This window comes from Eschrichtius robustus, chromosome 5 (genome assembly GCF_028021215.1).
Source record: "Eschrichtius robustus isolate mEscRob2 chromosome 5, mEscRob2.pri, whole genome shotgun sequence".
Classification (NCBI taxonomy): Eukaryota; Metazoa; Chordata; class Mammalia; order Artiodactyla; family Eschrichtiidae; genus Eschrichtius; species Eschrichtius robustus.
Window position 1 is genome coordinate 51,050,031 of NC_090828.1, and position 15,190 is coordinate 51,065,220.

The following is a 15,190-nucleotide window of genomic DNA, read 5'->3' on the forward strand; positions in this document are numbered from 1 at the left end:
GCTATTTAGGAAGGCACAGCCCACCCAGATGAAATAATGAAGACATTTTTTTGAAGCAGTAAATTGGCAAGTGCTAAAGAATAATTTGCAAAAATGAATGATGTTCAAGGGGAACTAACTAGAAAAATGATCAGAACCAGGCAGGGTACTCAAAAAGGCTTCTGGTGGCCAATAGGCACATGAAAAGATGCTCAACATCGCTAGTTATTAGAGAAACACAAATCAAAACTACAATGAGGTACCACCTCACACAGGTCAGAATAGCCATTATTAAAAAGTCTACAAATAACAAATACTGGAGAGGGTGTGGAGAAAAGGGAACCCTCCTACACTGTTGGTGGGAATGTAAACTGGTGCAGCCACTAGGAAAACAGTATGGAGGTTACTTAAAAAACTAAAAATAGAGTTACCATATGATCCAGCAATCCCACTCCTGGTCATATATATATCTGGAAAAAAACCTATAATTTGAAAAGATACACAAACCCCTATGTTTATAGCAGCACTATTTACAATAGCCAAGACATGGAAGCAACCTAAATGTTCATCGACAGATGAGTGAATAAAGAAGATGTGGTACATATATACAATGGAATACTACTCAGCCACACAAAAGAATGAAATAATGCCATTTGCAGCAACATGGATAGACCTAGATATTATCATACTAAGTGAAGTAAGTCAGAAAGAGAAGCACAAATACCATATGATATCACTTATATGTGGAATCTAAAATATGACCCAAATGAACTTATTTACAAAACAGAAGCAGACTCACACACATAGTGAACAGACTTGTTGCCAAGGGGAGGGGGCTTGCGGGAGGTATGGATTGGGAGTTTGGGATTAGCAGATGCCAACTATTATATATAGCATGGATAAATAACAAGGTCCTACTGTATAGCACTGGGAACTATATTCAATATCCTGTAATAAATCATAATGGAAAAGAATATGAAAAATAATATATATATATATATGACAGTATCACTTTGCTGTATACCAGAAACTAACACAACATTGTAAATCAACTATATTTCAATAAAGAAATAAATTTTAAAAACCCCAAAACCCAAAAAGGCTTCTAGGAGGCAGTGAAATTTATTTTGGGTTTTGATAAAGAGAAATTTGGATTAGAGAAAAGTTGTGAGGGTACATGTTAGACAAAGGGGATATTTGACTTATGTGCAGGGGAAGGCAAACACACTTTATTTCAGATAATTGTAGAACCATTAAAACAACTGGCTCATTTTTTTCACCTCATGCTGTTAAGATTTAAGATGAACAGGAAAATATATTTGTCAAACAATCTATTATATCTACTCCTCACTTCTTCCTTCTAGTTTATTGAAAATTCCACCTACATTTTCTTTACAGAGCCCCCCAAAGGCTCTATTATTAACTGTTTTTATATTTGTTTTTTCCCCTAAATTTTACTTGCTAAATCATTTTTCATCTAATTCATTTATATAATTTTTGGCTTTCTTTTGTTAAATGACACTAAATAATTGTAGACCAGGCAAAGTTGGTATACTCACTTAAATGACTCCCTATCTGCCATCTGTTGTTTTTTCTTTTCTCCTAAGTGGAACAAACTTCCTTCTGAAATAATTTACTGCAGTCCCAAATGGCTGTTTATGGTCATTTTAGAGATAAAATTCCATAAACTCAGGTTAGCACTGACATTTTATAAGTGCTGTCGAGTCAATGCTGGGGAATGGAAACCATCTCACTTGATGCTCTAAAGTGGAAGCATCTTTTGTCTGCTTATTATTGACTGTGAGAAATGGATGGATTAAAGCAGCGAAATGTTTCAGTGATGCAGAGCAAAGGTGACTTCCTGTTTTGTTTTAGGGTTTGTTTCCTTCTCTTCTCAATGAAGGCTGTGTTTTCTGACATTCTGCAATCCTTTTGCTCAGTGATTTCCCATTGAAAGGGCAGGGTAAGAGTGCCTCTGCAGGTCATTCATTTACAATTTGCCCTGAAAAGGGAGGAAGGGGGAGAGGGAGGAAAAGGGGCGGCTCATTAGTGGAAGGAGCAGACCAGGAGGGGATCTGTTTTCCATTTTCTTTTCTAGATTGAGCTCATTTGGATGAAAAGGGTTTTATTGTTGTCATTATCATCATTATCATTACCAGTGTGGTGTAATTTTCCTACACATCTCTCAAGTGTTAGGTGAAATTATTGGTGAGAAGAGTTAATAAATGCCATTTTATTTTAGTGAGTAAAATCGGGAAAAAAAAATGCCCAAGTACTTTAAAGCAGTTTTCAATTTGAAACTTAAAAAGCAAAACTCAAAAGTTTTAATTCTGCAGGGCAAAGGAAAAACAAAACAAAACAACAACAACAAAAAACCCACCCGTATCTTGCTTCTGGTGGCCTATTTGTAATTATATAGCGTTTCTTCTCCTTTTAAGAAAGGCGATTTCCCTCCACCTAGTTATTCAAAATGCAGACCTCTGTAGTCAGGAGCTCTGGGTTGATAAGGCTCCAACACCGCTGCAGGGGTCCCTGCTTCCTGCGACTTGGACATTGAGTGACGTTGCTTAAGTCTTTCCCCCTCAGGTCTGACTTTCTGCAGAGCCGGTGATCACAGAGGTGAGGCTATAATTTGATTAAAGGAAATATCTCCAGGGAGCGTGGGGCTCGGGTGGGTTCCCAAGTGGGGAACTGGGGGCGCTCCTTCGTGGGGATTTGGGGTGGGCTCTTCAGTGAGAGGCTGGGGGCTCCCCTTTGGAGCCGGGGGTGGGGGGCTGAGGGGGTGCTCCCCCGTGTGTGGGTGGGGAAGAGGTGGTCGTCTCAAGTCCGCTCTGTCTTGGGTTCTCGCATCCTCACTGCTTCTCCAGGCTTCCCTTTCCTCCGCCTCCAACCCACAGACCTCTCTCCGGACCCCTCACTCCCTTCCCGGGAAGGGGAGCGAGCGCTGGAGGGCTGGGACTGCACCGGGGCGGAGCTGCCTGTCGGGTCGGTAGGTAGGAAAGCGAAGAGCAGAGGGTCGGAGCCATAGACCTCCCGTCGAGACTCCTGCTGGTCCCCTCCTGCCTGCGGCTGGCTGGCCGCAGCTCTCACCAAAAATTGGATCTTCTGCTCAGCCTGCAAGACTTGCAAACTCTTCCTGCACCCTCCTCCCGCATTAGGAGTCTTTGCCCTCTGGTTGCCCCCTTCCCCAACCCCCCTCCGGTCCTCCTCCTCACTTGGGAGAATTTCATGCTTCTTTTAGCACCTTGTTGTAATCCAGGGGAGGTGACACCCCAGAGCTCCAACTACCTCAGCTGAATTCTACTTTTGTTTTCATTTCTCCCTCGCTTCCTCTTGTTTTCCTCTCATCTGATTCATCGGCGAAGTCCGATGCTTCTGCCAGAGGGAGCGAGGAATAAATAGATGCTGCGGCCCCAGAAGGCTTAGACGTCGGGAAAGAGCAGCCAGAGCTGCAGGAGCGGCAGGGGCGGCGGCGGCTGGAGCTCGGCGAAGCTCGTGGTACCCCATTGGGGGAATTTGATCCAAGGAAGCTGTGAGATTGCCGGGGGAGGAGAAGCTCCCAGATCATTGTGTCCACTTCCAGGGGGGGAGGAGGAGACGGCGGAGCGGGCCTCTTGGCGTCCTCGGCACTGCTGCACCCTGCCCCGTCCCGCCGGGATCATGGTGTGCGGCAGCCCGGGAGGGAGGCTGCTGCTGCGGGCCGGGCTGCTCGCCCTGGCTGCGCTCTGCCTGCTCCGCGTGCCCGGAGCTCGGGCGGCAGCCTGTGAGCCCGTCCGCATCCCGCTGTGCAAGTCCCTGCCCTGGAACATGACCAAGATGCCCAACCACCTGCACCACAGCACCCAGGCCAACGCCATCCTGGCCATCGAGCAGTTCGAAGGTCTGCTGGGCACCCACTGCAGCCCGGATCTGCTCTTCTTCCTCTGCGCCATGTACGCGCCCATCTGCACCATTGACTTCCAGCACGAGCCCATCAAGCCCTGCAAGTCTGTGTGCGAGCGGGCCCGGCAGGGCTGCGAGCCCATCCTCATCAAGTACCGCCACTCGTGGCCGGAAAGCCTGGCCTGTGAGGAGCTGCCGGTTTATGACCGCGGCGTGTGCATCTCTCCCGAGGCCATCGTCACTGCAGACGGAGCCGGTGAGTCCTGACACTGCACAACCTGCGCCGCCCCGACCCCCGGCCCAAGCGCGTCCTCCAGCCGCTCACTTCTTGGAGTCCTTGTTACTCGCCTTTACTCTCTGATTTCTGTCTTTTCTCTTTGGTTCACTTCTCTTAATGTCTCCCTCAATTACTGCTCTGTCGAGCACTATGCTTTTTTTCCTCTCACCTCATCACCCTTCCAAACGGATGCGCTCTATTCCAATAGGCGATCTGTCTTTCTAAAACACTCAGTTCCTTCCACTCCCATTACACTTCTACTCAACACTGCCCCTTCACTTCTTCTTTCCATGTCCAAGTAACCACATCTCCTAGAGTGATGCTTTTTTCTTACTTTTTTAATTTGTTTAGAATCACTTAACTTTCTTGCCTGATTCTCTTGCATTCTCAGTCATCAGTTTTCTATATTCCTCGTGTTTAGCTACTTGTCAAGATTGTATGGTGAAAACAGAGAGCTGAAGAACTGTTTTCTTCTAATCGTTAAAAATGCCAAGATAATTCCAGTAACCTTACTCCAACCCACAGATGTTAGTGGTATGTGTTTGCTCAACATCCAGTTTGAGCAATTACCTTCACCTTAAATTTCCCCTTCCTTTCAATGAGATAAATTGTTCTTCCATTCCAGACTGAAATAGCTGGGAAACATTGCCATGCACTGCTAATTAGCTCCTGAGACTTCCTGCAGCCACAGAGCTGGCGGAGTGAAATTGCTGGGCTCCTTTCACATTCCCACATGCCTTCAAGTCATTTTGTAAATGACATATGTATGAAAGGAGTTATATTTAAGGCGTGTTATCATCATACACTCATGTAATGTTATTTTTAATCTCACCCCTTATCCCACTCTTAAGCTCTGCAAATAATTTGTCTTCGATACTTTATTTTATGCTCTTTCTCTGTGTGCATCAAGCACCGGTTCATTTCAATCTTTCCCTACTGTAAAACTTTATTGCAGTTCTACAGTAAATGGAATCGATCACAAGTTGTTTTCTCACTAGTGTTTGGTCTAATTAGGGCAGTCATAACTCTTAAGACCCCAGCTAAACCTAGTTCATTATGGTCCATTTAATTCTAACTCAAAATCATTCCTCCCAGCTACCCAAAACTCGAAAATTTCACCCTTCATATACTTTAAATATAAACCCAATCTTTTATGATTGGTCCTCTTTCACACCCTCCCCAGATCAACTCTGCCCTTAGATGTGATGTCTTTATACCTCCTTCTCTGTTCATTTTTGGGGCATCAACTTTTTCTTCTGCCTCTCAACTTGCTCAGCCTAAGCTCATGTCCTTAGTCCGTTTCTAGGTAAAATAGTTCTTGGTGGTCTGGGAATTGATTTGGAAAAATTGCTTTCTGTGCACATTGCATTGACCCACTTAACATACAGTGAGTGGGGAGGGGAAAAGTACTTGTACAAATAGCTGCAAAACCAAACTGAACAGAAAGATTTCAAGAGCTTTTTGATGGTCACCTCAGTTTATCACCTTTGACTACCCCTATTGTCGTCTTGATTTTAATGACGAACCAACGACTGGTTGTTTAAAATAATCAAAAAGAAATGTATTTCTTATTAATCTTTGGTCTAAAAGAGCACTCTTGAGCTTTTGTACTCATTAACATTACAGGCTGTGCAGACACTGGGAGAGCTCAGTTGCTGCCCTGGTCTGCCAGGCACTTAGATTAGTTAAATGCTGGTGCTCTTCTCAGGCCAAGGGCTAGGAACGAGGTGGCCACGGTTCACACTGAAATGCATTCCTCCTCTTGCTCTGAAACCTCTGTTACAGGTGCACTTCAAATGAGAGAGGTTTGGCAAGGTTAATGGCTCTCAAAAGCCATGGTCAATATGAATGGAAAGCAGTTTCCTTAAGTGTCCCTTAAGTTACCTATCATCGTGGACCAAATGTAGAACAATTGCCTCATTGAAGCCCTCAAATAGGACATGCATGGAAACAATTTGTCAGTCCATGGAACCTGATTGCTAAGCTGCTTTAAAATGCCATAATGTGCTTTGCTGACAGCATCCTTGCTAGAAAAAGAAGTAGGGGTAAGTGGCAGTTGGAACTGTATTTTAGTGATGGTCTCCCTTCCCCTTCCCTTTACCATAACCCTCAGTGTGAATCAGAGACTGTGGTGGCAGGAGGGAGCTGAAGGGGAGGTGGGGAAGGGGAATGGAATGGTGGATTCCAAGGCCAGCTTGCTGAAAATTACATTCCCTATCCTGGGTCAAACTGTCAGGCACCTGGAATTACTTAGGAACTACCATATGTGGCCAGTTTAATTTACGATGCAATATGCTCCTTGGTTCAGTGGGATATGGTAGTTCACAAAGCAGGGTTTTTTTTTTCCTTCCTCTAGGTATAAACAGAGTTCCTATGTCTTATGCCTAGAATCTAGCAGAATATAAAAATGAGGTCTCCCTGAACAAAATGGAACCACCTTTTACGTTCCTTCAATGTCAAGAGGATTTTCAAATCCTACCATTCACACAGATCTGTTCCCTTGTAGTACATTATGACTCCACCAACAAGTTTAAGGACATTTTACAAAGCAAAATCTTATTGAAATGAAATATCGCTTCAAACTACTTTTTGTTGTGAAATATTAGGGGCAAACATATTTTTATAAAGAAAAGATCATATCTTCCTGATTATTACCAAGAAATTCACATGAAATTTATTCTTTTTCCACATTTTATATTTACTAGAGAGTTGAGACTGCATGTACACCTGCTTTATCTGAGAATTCAGTTCAATTTAGTCATTCAGCCAGTTAATTAAGACATTAGTCAAATCTTTAATATCGTATAGTGAGTAAAGGGTATGTGCTTGGAATGGGGCAGACTAGGCAGGTATTGAATCTTGACTCTGGCCTCATACCAACTGTTACTATAGGGAAATGATATAACCACTCCAATTCAAAGTTTTCTAATCTGTAACATGGGGACATACTGCCTACACCCCATGGACGTCTGGTACATAGTAGGTCCTCAACAAATTGCTGCTGTTGCTATTGCTATTTTACCATTATTATCATTGTTATTCAAATTGATTTTTTGTTTGTTTTTTTGGACAAACATGCTCTGTTGGTAAATGTAGGTACGGCCTAGAACTTTTATCAGTTCAACTCTGGGAAACAAGCTTCACACTGAGAACTAACTGGGAAAGCGGATCTTATTTCTCCTGAATATAAACTTTGTATTTCATTGTACACAAATGGACCTGGACCTCAGGCTCAAGAACAAATCCCTTTGGGAGCAATAGGTATAAAGAATGAGTCTGATGGATGTCTGTTAGTTACAAATAGTTTATCTGAGAAATGTAGACGTTGAGTGTTTAAGAAAATTTATGGTCTGATAGTTAACTGGTGTTTATACAGCCTCCTGGTTTGCCATGCCAAGGGCTTTATAATCGCTCCTCAGTCATTGCTGCTTTTTGTTGTCACCCCAGCTCTTGCCCAGCACATTTCTCCCAGCCCTCTCTCGCCTGGCAGAGCTGTGCCAACTTTCACATGCATGCACTGCTGTTTAATCATTTCTCCACTTTCTGGGGAACAGGCAGCCTTTTCTTTAGCCCTGTTCTACAAATATTTGAGGGGCCAAATACCAAGAAGGGAGAATTATTTAGTGTGATATGAGGAGGAAAATGGAATGGAAAGGAGAAATGGACATTTTAGATTAAGACTAGAGAGAAAACATGATTCTAAAGCTTCTTCATAATGTAAAATATCGAAAGGCACTCTGGATGGGGTAGGGAAGAGTATTTTAGAATGCGGTGATATTAAATTCTATTTATAGCTAACACAATTATTAGTGGTAATGGAATCTCATGTAGTTTCCAAATTGTATTTCAGTAACTCACTTTTATCTTATTCCCACAAAATTCTAAATAGTTGTTTGCTATAAATAGCAAAAATGACTAAGTTATATTTGTCCTTTCTCCTCCTACTAGGTGTATCAAAAGAGGAGACCAAGAACCACCATATAGAGTTTTAAATGATGAAGAATTGGCTATATATCCTCAGTTTAAAGAACACCAGTTTAAAAGTTATGGGCCCTTAGTTGGAATCCCAGATTTGCCATTAATGTTGTACCTTGAGCAAGTCATCTGACCTTAACATTGGGATTGTGAAGAACAAAAAGAAATATTCATGTGAAGTGAATGATAAATGGTAAATCAACATTAATGTGATTGGGAAGAGGAACAGGAATCATTAGCGGCCACAGAATAAGAACTAACAACACTTAGTGTGTTCCAGGTGCTGTTCTAAGTGGGCAATGCATATTAATTTATTTAATTCTCATAATAACTGCACAGTAGGTATAATACTATTACTCTTATCTGCAGAAAGGGAAGCTGAAGCATCTAGAGAAGTTAAGTGCACCAAGTCCGTAAAGCTATTAATAGAAAGAAGGTTCAAACCAGGACCTGTTCTAAGCTATACGTCCTCTCTTATGAAGAAATAGGTGATACTAACTGTACAGAGAATCTGTGTCTTTCGACCATCAGATTTCAGTTAAAGGAACAAGTTTTCTTCATTGCATTTCAAAAGCCCATTTATATATGGCCTAAGAGAATAGAAGACAGTCCTGGACAATGGATTCCAAGAGATAAGAGATAAGTACTTCTCTGAACTTCTGAGACAGCAGGAGACATACTTTGCAGACTCTCCTGTCTAACCCTGAGCCCCTCAGTCTCTGCAGGCCCCAGAGTGAACTCATCATCTCCTTACCTTCATACGCCTATTCTCTTCTAGTATTTTCTATATTGTTAAGAGACACCACCACACCCATACTCCAGGCCTGGGAGTCAGCTTTGCTTCCACCCTTTTCTTTATCCCCCACATTCAGTAGGTATCAAGTGCTATGAGATCTACTCTGAATCCAGTTCCCTCCCCTTCTTCCCTAATGGTACTTTCTTTGTTTTGGCCTCACCATTTCTTCCATGGATTATGGAGCTAGAATGATAATTGGCTTGCTGACCTCCAGTATGATGCCTCCCTATTCCAACAGGGTGATCTTTCTGAAATACAAATCTGTTGTTTAAAATCCTTTGATATCTGCCTCTAGTCTTCATGATCTCATGCCTTCTTACCTCTCTAGTTTCCTTTCTCTCTGCTTACACCACTCTATTAGCCCCACTGGAAGACTTGCAGGTCCTTTGATGAGTCCTGTGGTTTCTCACCCCAGACCTTTGCATGTGCTATTCTCTATTTGGAAAACCCTCCTTTCCTTCTCCAGCTCTTATTTAGAGCTCTTCTCCTGGAAACCTCTATGACCCCTACCTGAAATCCTTGGGGCATTAAAACCTACTAATAATACCCACTATTTTAATTTAGGATAATTTTGTTAGAATTCCTAAGTTTAACTTTCTGAAAACATTTTTTTGCATTATTTATGATCAGAAAACTTTGGTTTTCTCTCTTATAATTCTAACAACTGATGTCTAAGCACTTTAAAAAGTGTAGAAACATTTTCCTATGAATAAGAGTAAAAGAAGAAAACCAATCTCCCAGGTTCAGCTGCTTCAAAGGGGTTTTCTTTTTCCAAGAGAAGAATTTTATTTTTCAGTTTTATTTCAATCTTTTGACATTAAACAATTATTTTAAATGTGGATCAATATATTTTTTTAATTTACGGAGAGATCATCTTTGTATAAATCATATGCATATTATCACATGATTATTAGACTTATTCAAGAGTAGAATTCATAGACTCTGACCTGAGTGGAACCAAACATTTTAGAATCAAGTATTTGTTGCCTAATTATCTATATTTTTATTTGGTGACTGCCATCTTTCCTAGGATATAGCTTTTTTTCTTATCTTTTATTAATTTTTTTGGCCACACCTCAGGCTTGCGGGATCTAAGTTCCCCGACCAGGGATTGAACCCTGGCCACAGCTGTGAAAGCCCAGAATCCTAACCGCTAGGCCACCAGGAAACTCCCTAGGATATAACTTTTAAAATACCAGCTAATGATTACTAAGCCTGGGAAAGTAATTCATTAGTTGTAATTTTGGGTATTATTGTTCTAAAATGGTATTACCCCTCCTTGTTTAGTTTATTCATGATATGACCTGTGAAGAAAAAGGACAGAGGAAGAACATTATTTTCTATTAGGATAAACAGAGGCATTAAACTCACTTAACATAAAGTGTTAATACAAATGTAAAATGCTCGTGTAAGTGTACTGAGTTGAAGTGTCAGTAAGAACATATAATTAGGTACAGCATAGTGCTTTGCTGGGGCACTCAGTGTTATTCATTAGAGGCTGATTTCTAAACTAGAACAAAGAAGAATTTTACATAATTACCATTTTCATTACCATTTATCATTTTATCATTTTCCGGGATTTGGGGATCATGAAAAGAGTCAATGGCACTTTCCAATTATTACTGTGTCTGTTAATTGCACTGGCTTGAGTAGTCCCTAGATGGTAGGCTTCCTTTCTGCTAACGAACTGTTTAGTCTGCAGTTAACCCGAAACACAAGAATGCTTTCTGCATGCTTTCCTTAAGCACTAAGAATTAAAATGTATGCCAGTGAAGTGTGATACATCTATTTATCGAAGAGGTGTATTTAGTTCTTTTAGCCATCAAGAAATGTGTTGGGTGAATACCTAATATATTCATGGGCTTTAAAGTTACAGGAAGTTTTTGTGAAACTCAGAAACTTTGTTTATTACATACTGAAATAGTATGCACAGTTGATGAAGATTCAAAAGAGTATATCAACTTTCAATCACATGAAAGAATACATCATGTCCTTATTTGACCTACAAATGATAGTGTGTCAACCTCACAACACTAACAAGAATCAATTTCCTTGAGACACCTGGGTTCTTACCCAAATCAACTTGTGACTGAATTAGATTTTAATATGGGAATTCTTGAAATAATAATGAATATGTTATGATTCTTACTTTATTCTATCATCTCCTTTCAGATTTTCCTATGGATTCTAGTAATGGAAACTGTAGAGGGGCAAGCAGTGGTGAGTATATCACTATCTTCCTGGTTTTCTTTTGTGGTCAGATTAGTCTTGATGTTACCTAGATATTCAAATCTTATTTGGGGAAGTTTGTGTCTTATATTTTCAAAGTAAACTTATAAAAATATTTATTTGTATTAATTTTAGTTTTTAAATTAACATGGTAAAATTTGATCTTTTGTTTTTGTGTATAGGTCTATGAATTTTAATGCATGTTTAGATTTGTGTAACTACCACCACAGTCAGTATACGTAACAGTTCCATAACCTCAAAACAAACAAACAAGAAAACCCCAGTTCCCTTGAGCTTCTCCCACCCTTAACCACTGGCAAACCCTGATCTGTTCTTCATTGCTATACTTTTGTCTTTTTGAGATTGCCATATGTGGGATGATAAGAGTATGTAACCTTTGGACATTGGCTTCTCTCACACACAAAATGCCTTTGAGATTCATCTAAGTTTTTGCATGTATCAATAGTCCATTCCATTTTGCTGCTGAATATTTTATTACTTGGATGTATTACCATTTGTTTATCCATTTATGTCTTGAAGGATATTTGGGGTGTTTCCACTTTTTGGCTATCATAGACAGAGCTATTATAAACATTTGTGTATAGGTTTTTGTGTAAATGTAAGCTTTCATTTCTCTAGGGTAAATATCTAGGAATATGATTACTGGGCTAAATGATAAAGGTATGTTTAACTTCATAAAAAAACTGCCAAACTGTTTCCAAAATGACTGTTCAATTTTGCACTAGCAATACTTAAGAGTTCTAGGTGCTCTGCATCTAAGAATGGCTTTAGTTGCATCCTGCAAATTTTGATAGGTTTTATTTTGATTTTTCTTCAGTTCAGAATGTTTTATAATTTCCCTTGAGATTACCTCTGTGACTCATGCCTTACTTAGGATTGTGTTGTTAAATTTGGTGCTGTTTGGAGGTTTTTCTGTTCTTCTTATGCTATTAATTTTTTATTCTAATTCCATTATGGTGAAAGAATATAATTTGTATGATTTTAATCTTTTAAATTTGTTAAGATTTATTACATGACCCAGGATATGGTCTATCCTGGTGAATGTTCCATGTGTACTTTGGAAATATATATTCTGGTGTTACTGGGTGGAATGTTCTTTAAATGTCAATTAGATTTATTGATTGATACTTTTTTTTAGTTCTTTTATATTCTTGCTGGTTTTCTATCTACTACATCTATCAATCACTGTGAGAGAAATGTTTAAGTCTCCAAATATTGTGGATTTTTCTGTTTCTTTTTTCAGTTCTGTCAGTTTTGTTCCATGAAGTCAAAGGTGACATTATTTGGTGTGTACACATTTAATATTTTTATGTCTTATTGGTGAATTGACCCTTTTCATGATGTAATGTTCCTCTTTATCTCTGGTAATTTTCTTTTCTCTAAAGTCTATTTTGTTTTATGTTAATGTAGCTCCTCCAGTTTTCTTTTGATTAGTGTTTGCAATGTGTATCTTTTTCTATCCTTTTACTTTTAACTTACCTACATCATTATGTTTTAAATAAATTTCTTCTAGACATCATATAGTTGGTTTTTTTGTTGGTGTTGGTTTTCTATCCATTCTGTCAACCTTTGTGTTTTGATTAGTATATTTAGATCATTTACATCTGTTGTAATTATTAATATCTTTGTATTTAGAGCCACTATTTTGTTTTATGTTTGTTCCCTCTCTTTTTCATTCCTGTTTCCAATTTCCTAGCTTTCTCTTGGATTATTTGAATGAATCTCTCTCTCATTCTCTCTCTCTCTCTGTTTCATGTGCATGTGTGTGTACACACACACACAGACACACCCATGTATGTGTCTGTGTGATATATATCTATCTATCTTTCCATGAGACAATGTAGTATTTTCTCTTTGAACCATTCATGTTTCTTTCAAACATTAAATATGTTTTAAACAGCTCAAGAGGAGAAAAATAGCCTACTGTATTTCTACAGATGTTTATAATTTCTATTGTTCTTCCTTCTTCCCTGATGTTCTAGTATCATTTCCCTTGTGTCTGAAGAACTTCCTTAATGCTTCTTTTAGAGCAGTTCTGGTGGCAGCAGATTCTATCAGTTTTCCTTCATCTAAAAATTCATCTCATATTCATTCCTGAAGGATATTTTCATTGGATATAGAATTCTGGGTTGGCAGTTCATTCAGTCCTTAAGAAATGCTATTTCATTTACTTCTGTCCTCAGTGTTTCTCATGGGACATTGGTTGTCATTCAGATCGTTGTTCTCCTGTAAGTAATGCATCAGATTTCTCTGGTTGCTTTCAATAATGTTTTCTTTGTTTTTACTTTTTAGCAGTTTGATTACAGTATGTCTGGACATTGATTTCTTTGGGTTTATCCTGTTTAGGGTTAATTGAGTTTCTTGTATCTATAAGTTTATACCTTTTCTCAGATTTGGGAAGCTTTCAGCAATTATTTCTTCAAAAAATATTTTATACCACATTCTCTTCTACTTGAGAGTTGATGATGGTATGAATTTTAGACCTTTTGATATTTCCCACAGGTCCCAGAGGCTCTGTTCATTCCCTCCCAGCCTTCCTCTGTTCTTTACATTGGATAATTTCTATCGGCCTGTCTTCAAGTTTACTGACTCCTGCCTTAGTCCTCTCCATTCTGCTGTTGAGCCCATCCACTGAACTTTTAAATTTCCATTATTGTAATTTTCAAAATTAAGATTTCCTCTTGGTTCTTTATTATATCCTGAATTTCATTGTTGAGAATTTCTATCTTTCCCTTCATTTCAAGGGTGTTCACCATGACTTTCTGGGGAATTTTTATAAAACTGCCTTAAAATCATGGTTGGATAATTTCAACATTTGTGTCATCTGATTGTTTTTTCCCATACAGATTGAGATTTTCCTGGTTCTCATGGGCGGAGTAATTTTTTATTAGATTCTGGACATTTTGAATATTATGTTCTAAGACTTTGGGTCTTTAAAATCATATGGAGAATGGTGATATTTTTGCTCTAGCAGCAGTCTACCTAACTGGGTTAGGCTGCAAATTCTGACTAGTCTTCTGTGGGTTGTGATTTCAATATCAGTTCCACTTCCAAAGGCATTTGCGGTGCCTTTCAGATCTATCCCATGTGTACACTACTCAGTGGCCAGTGTGAGATCAAGGCTGTGATTTATACCATAGTCGAGTTTTCAAAGTCTATAGTATACTGTTTAGTGTCAGATTCACACATACCCGGGGTGAGCCCAGCAGTTCATAAATATTTTTATGGGATCATTTCCCAAGCTCCTCCCTCTCTGTGATTGCCTTAGTACTTTTCTGTTCCTTGGGGGCTCCCCCTTTTTGTCCTTTGGCCAGAAAGCTGGAGCTTTATTTATCCCACTCTGTGATATACTTCCTGTGACTTCTTCTGTATCAGGGGCCAAGTGGTGGAGGACAAAGCAATGGGGGTTTGTCCCAGTCTCTTGACACCACATGTCATCCAATCAGAAAGGAAGGTTCCCCTCCATTGTCATTTTAGGCTTCCAAGGACCTCCCTTGCAGCAGCTGTTGCTGCCACCACTGTCCCAGGATTCCTTCAGAGATGGGGATAGAAGAGAATGGAGTGTTAGGAGACCCTTTCTGACTTCCTGAGTCAGAACCAGGGGGCTTTTCCTGGAGGACTCTCTGCATGATGACTACTTCCTGGCTGTGTTGAAACCAGGCTGGGAGGTACCAGAGGTGGAAAGAATGATGAACCCACTATCAGTCTGATGGTACTGAGCTTCTCCTCAAACTTCCTGCTACTGTTTACTTTTCAGAGTCCTTAAGTAGCAACATCTTGCGTTCTGTTTTATAACTGTGTTCAGTGGGAGATACATGATGGAGTCTACTTACTCCATCTTTCCATAAAATAAACCCTTAAGTGAAGTATGGCATACGTGCAGAAAAGGCACAAATCATAAGCATGCAGCCCAGTGCCTTTTCACAAAGTAAACACTCGTATGTAACCACTGCACAGATCAAGATGTATACCATTACCAGCACTCCAGAAACACTTCCTTGTGCCTCTTCCAAACCACTACTTCCACCTTT

The 15,190-nt window shown here is 39.8% G+C and overlaps 1 protein-coding gene across 1 annotated transcript in view; it reads left to right on the forward strand.

Annotated features, from left to right (window-relative positions):
- Positions 1-3,062: 3,062 nt before the first annotated feature.
- Positions 3,063-15,190, forward strand: part of FRZB (frizzled related protein) — a 32,135-nt gene continuing 20,007 nt past the window's right edge. Inside the window, exons 1-2 of the mRNA XM_068544823.1 lie at positions 3,063-4,117; positions 11,082-11,129. Of these exons, the coding sequence (XP_068400924.1) occupies positions 3,640-4,117; positions 11,082-11,129 (526 nt within the window). The 5' untranslated portion in view covers positions 3,063-3,639. The remainder of the gene's footprint in view (positions 4,118-11,081; positions 11,130-15,190) is intronic.